Source organism: Helianthus annuus, chromosome 11 (assembly GCF_002127325.2).
Source record: "Helianthus annuus cultivar XRQ/B chromosome 11, HanXRQr2.0-SUNRISE, whole genome shotgun sequence".
NCBI classification, from domain to species: domain Eukaryota; kingdom Viridiplantae; phylum Streptophyta; class Magnoliopsida; order Asterales; family Asteraceae; genus Helianthus; species Helianthus annuus.
In genome coordinates this window covers 31,726,824-31,732,385 of record NC_035443.2, presented here as the reverse complement: position 1 = coordinate 31,732,385, position 5,562 = coordinate 31,726,824, and the positions used below count along the sequence as shown (strand labels likewise).

The 5,562-nt window shown below is 40.1% G+C and overlaps 1 protein-coding gene across 1 annotated transcript; it reads left to right on the top strand.

The window, feature by feature from the left end:
* Positions 1–3,957: 3,957 nt before the first annotated feature.
* Positions 3,958–5,160, top strand: LOC110888024 (leucine-rich repeat extensin-like protein 5). Its single transcript, XM_022135571.1, has one exon. It carries the CDS (start codon positions 3,958–3,960, stop codon positions 5,158–5,160), a length of 1,203 nt encoding a protein of 400 aa, XP_021991263.1.
* Positions 5,161–5,562: the final 402 nt, after the last annotated feature.

Sequence of the window (5,562 nt, the reverse complement as noted above, 5' to 3'; positions counted from 1 at the left end):
TCTATAGATCAAAACCCATATTTATCTTATATTATTTGTATAATCATAAGATCTAGTAATCTATCTCTTTTGTTGTTTGTTTATTTGCATCAAAATTATTTTAGTTTAATTAGATTGTTCATTTGGAGATAATCTTTTGAATCCCTTTCATTAAGTTTTAAAGTTTCAATGAGATATTAGCATATTTAATCGGCAAATAGGTGTGTAACACCTCGAAAATTCCTGTCCAATTGAATAAAGACACGTGTCCTCCGTGACAGACATGTCAGAAAAACCGGATTTAATAAAGAGATATGTGGTAGGATTTCTAATAAAAAGGGGCGTCATGTCATTTAAAATACCTCTGAACGACCCAAGGGCGACACGTTATTAAATCACCTCTGAGCGACCCAAATTTTATAAATCCCAAGATCCTTAAATCAATTGATGATCATCTCATTCGATAACCGGTTGCTCTTGAATAAATAAAGTTTTATCTTTATTAAGGGCCATGGAATTATAGGTTGTTACTACTCCTAAATTTAATAAAATTCTTATGAATAAGAATTGTTATAAGCTTGGCCAATTTCTATAAAATTCCAAGACTCATTTCTTTGAATCTCCATCAAAATACAAGTCCTTTATTGAGTTGATATGAATGGGAACATGTAAGAAGAAGTAGGACATGCAATGGCTGGCCTTGAAGGTCCCACATCTGAAAAGAAATGCATGTTTCGAGTTTTGTGGTTGCATGGTCAAGACTTAAAAGTTTGCAAACTTTTGTCTTCTGGCCATCGCTTACGGACCGCAAGGCCCTTGGCTTACGGTCCGTAAGCAGGGTACCTGGGAATGTTCCGCATGGATCGGTTACGGATCGCAAAGCCCTAGGCTTACGGTCCGTAAGGTGGGCACCTGAACCATGTTTCAGTAAAGTCGGTTACGGACCGCAAATCATATAGCATACGGTCCGCAAGAGGTCCTTACGGACCGCAAAGCCTCAAGCTTACGGTCCGTAAGACCGTCGCTGGCAGTGAGTTTTGGACAGCTGCCTGTCCAATGCATTTAACCGACTTAAAACGTAACATTTCGATTCTATGGGCTTTCTAGGCAGTATATAGACCCTTAGGGACATCTGGGATGATCTTATAACTATCCTAGAGTTGCTTGGCAAGATCCTAAGGCATCTAGTTCACTATATAAAGAGTTCAAGTGTGTTCTTTGAAACTTGCTCATTTGGAACATTTGGCTAAAGACTTTCTGGAGCTCCTCTGGTCACCAACACATTTTCTTAGGCTCTCTAATCCATCTTAGGACTCTTGTAAGTGTCCTTAACCATCTCTAATCCTTTCTAGCTTAGCTAATTAAGTAAAAGTCAAACCGTCGTAATTAAGGTTTGACTTCGTGATTAAGCATAATGTGCTTTGTCTAATCACGAATTAAAGATACCTTTAGGAAGGTAATTAAGTGGGTAACAAACCCTTAAAAGGATATTTCCAGATTCCCACTCTAAGCATGTCAATTGTCGAGTCAAAGCTAATTATAAAAAGTCAACAGAATGCTAAATTTCAAATTAACGCATAATTAGCAATGTAGGTTGTATGTAACCTGTTTGAACATTAATATAACTTGGTAATAAGTATAAGAACATGTTCCAACATGTTCAACTCGACAATTTTCTGTTTAGACCAGGTTCGGAACCGAAAGTCGCATAGTTTGACTTTCGCTTTGACTTTCAGTTCTGACCTGTTTTAGTCAAGATTAAAAAATACCTTAGAGCTTCTTTTGGACCTATTAACATGTTAGTATATCCTCCTGTGATTATACAATGTGGTTCATTAGATATCTTGTTCATATGCATGTTTCCATTAAATACCCATATGTTGACCATTATGCCCGAATGTCCAAAAATTTTAATTTTTGAAAATGTAAAAGGGTAGACACCTTAGTTACTGAAATATAAAGTTGTCCCCAAAATTTGACATCAGTTTGAGGTCTAGATTAAGAGTTATGCTCGTTAGCGTAATTAGAAGCTTTCTTAATAAATAATTAGCGTATTTAACGCATAACCTATCTAAACCCGAATTTTATACCAAAACTTTATACCCACTGTTATATAATAATATTTTGGGAATTTTAAAGATTTTTATCCATTTTTTAGGCTGAGCATAACTAGAGGTTCTAAGCTTATTTCGGATTATGCCAGTTTTACCCTTTACGGACATAAAATGAGTTTTACATAACCTTTTGACCCCAAACCTTTTCCTACTGATTTGTTATATTAAATATGATATTTTGAGCCTTCTGGAAATATAAAAATATCAGCTTTCCTTTTAAAACCCGGAAATGGCTCCAAATCGCCTTTTTAGGCATTTTTACGACATAGTATATGTCAGAACGAGTTTATATATAAAAGGTCTAATACCTACTGATATATTTTATAAAAATATATATTATAACAATAGACTAAAGTTGGAAACTCAGATTTTCCGTTTTTACCCTTTTAGCCTATGTAAAATTACCAAAATGCCCTTATGAGGCGTAATTGGCGTATAAAAACATTTGGGGCATATTTGGACATACCTTACTGATATTACAATATATTTGGTGCATATAATCTCAGGAAAACTTGCATATGACTTATATGGTTACTCGTTACGCACTTTCGCGTTCGGATCGGCTTATGTGACTAGTTCACGCATATTAGCCGAAACGGGTCAAACCATATCATCTAAGTCTCAAAATTCAGAATGAGTTTAGTTTACCCATATTATACAAGTATCCAAGCTTGTAGAGTCTAAATCACATTCCTTCCCGGTTTTCGCATTCCTCGCGATTAAACCATATTTATTCTTCGAAACTAACCGGTCTAAGCTTAGGCTATGTTAAAAGACCCGTTAGGATTCTAATAGGTTATTATAACCTTCGTTCCAGAATAGGAGCCCAGTAAAAGACACGTGCATTTTTGAATTTGTGGTTATACTTGCTCAGGTAAATACTTTTAACTTATTTTCCCTTATACGGGCTTGGGGGTACGGTATATAAAATACCGCTTGGTCGGGCGATTGACCCCATCTCATTAGTAGTTGGGTATTATCAATGGGACCCGTTTAAAAACTTGGTGTTGTTTGTTTTTATGCCTTTGGGAGCTTAATGACCATGTCCCGGATATCCTTGGCATCATTTTTGGCCACGACCTTGACACCCGGGTGTAGGCGTACACCCGGTATTATGTCCATTATTTTTAAGGTATTAACGTTGGCTTCCCGCCGCGGACTTATACCATGTGGTGTGTCATTTAACCTTAAACCCGATACGACTCGGGCGACTGAACGGTTAACAAACATGTAAATCTTTTACAAGTTTAACTCTGATTAATTATTCCCAAGTTATAAATGTTTTGTGCCTTGTGCATTTAAAACCAATTTTTTAAATATTTTCAAAATGAGTCAGTTAAATTGTATTTACCAGTGCAAACTGACGTATTTTCCCCAAAAAGATTAAGTGCAGGTGCTATACGCAATAGGCTAGTTTCTCCTTAGCATCATAGAGTCTCGCAAGCTTTGGGATGCATTTATCTGTTGAACAATTTCCTTCTTTTATTTTCGATCCGCCTGTGGATCTATTTCGACTAACTTGTGATACTTGATATTACACTTAATGGTTGGAATAAATCTATTTTCATTTGCTTCCGCTGTGCATTATAATTTGTGTTGTTTGACATATGATGGTATCAACTGCGTCACATAATCCCCCACCAGGCCCACCGGTGACACGTGGAAATTAGGGGTGTGACAGGTTGGTATCAGAGCCAACACTGAGTGAATTAAACACTAGACACAATGTTTAATCTCAGTGCACAAATTGCACATTCTTCGAGTTCCAAGTCTAGACATTGAACATAGGGCAAACTCTGCTTTGTTTTATTTTGAGTCTTTTATTATATTGTTGTTGTTGTCTGATTATCGTATGCAGGTCATCATGCCACCCAGATTTCTTCGCGGTAGAGGCAAAGGACCCGTGTCAGGACATGATCACGAGGCCGGGCCGTCGCATCGACGTACTCCTTCCATCACCATGAGCACCAGCCCGCAAGAGCCATGGAGGCTCTATGTCGAACCCGGAAGGCGATCAGTATCCCTTAGCTCCTCTCCTTCGTACCAACACTCTTTTGGGCCCCATTCTGAAAACGAGCCCAACAACCAGCCGCCAGCTTTCATACCTCTTCAGAGATCCAACTCTCATCACTCTTTTGGCGACCCAACACCTGTTTTTCAAAGCCGATTTAACCCGGCTAACCTTCTGCCAGAACCCGTGGGTTTTAACCCACTTGGACCGGAAGACCACTTCTCCGGGGATAACGATATGGACGAGGATACTGACCCTATGGAGCCTGCTACGGGGACGCCCAACCACCCGATAGAGATCTCTGACGGATCATCTTTTCACGGATCACCTTATCGCGGTCCAGACAGCTACGAGGAGAGATTCCGGAACATTGACTGGTACTTCACACCGTCTGAACACTCCCATCATCAGCAGCAACAGGATCCTTCGGTGGGTCAACAGTTTGTGGCAGCTACGCCACCGCCACCACCGCCAGTAGAGCAACAGCCGCCTCCGGAGCCACCGAGGCGAAGAAGGCCGAACGCACAGATGTCCGTGCGAGGTAGGGTTCGGATTAGTACTCCCCAGCCATCAAGTGGCAGCCATTATCCGCCACTTCAGGAGGAAGAGGACCCATATAATGGTGGTCCGTCAAGCCCTATACCAGATGTTAACTCAGTACCTGTGGTACCACCTTTGGGTTTCGATAACCCGATTCCTACGTATGCTGGGTCAGCGGCATACAACCCATTCGAGCAGCCAACGCACACCCACTACAACTACCACTATGGTTATGCGGAGGTAGATCTGTATCAAGTAGCTCGGGACTACAATGCCCTTCATCCTGAAGGACCATATGGAGGACCATGGACTACTGGTTACCCGACTTATGGGTACCAGCATCAACCACCTCCTCCACCGGTGTATCAGCCGCTACAGCCACAGATTCAGCAGGAAGTCCTTGAGAGGCTAAACCAAGTTGAACAAGAAGTTCGTGAAGACCGCAGAGAGCGGCAAGGTTTCTTCAAAGGGCTGTCAGACTTGCTTAAGGGGAAGTCGAAGAGGAGGGGTCATTGAAAACCCTGATTATTTTATTTATGTTGTCATTCAGTCCCTGTGCGGACTTGTTATTCCAGTATTCAGCTCCTGCGTGAGCATGTGGTTTGTATTCCGCTCCTGCGTGAGCAAGTTTGGTTAGTTAACCCCTGCGTGGGTTTGTTCTTGTTTCCCGCCCCTGCGTGGGCATTTTTATTTATTTTTAGTAGAAGTCCCGTTTGGGCAATTATTGTACTGTTTTAAAACAATTGGTGAGATGTTTTAATTAAGTTTTTCATTTTATTGCATGCATAAATTATGAAAATAAATGAAATATTTAAAAGGATCTGCCATTATAATTAATTGGTAAAATCTAAAGTGAACCAAGACCTAGCTTTATAAAACAAGGCCAAGATGGTAGTTCCGTAATTAGGATAAGATCCA

Bases quoted from the DNA above. Each gene is read 5' to 3' on its own strand.
- LOC110888024 (XM_022135571.1), top strand. From the start codon at position 3,958: ATGCCACCCAGATTTCTTCGCGGTAGAGGCAAAGGACCCGTGTCAGGA.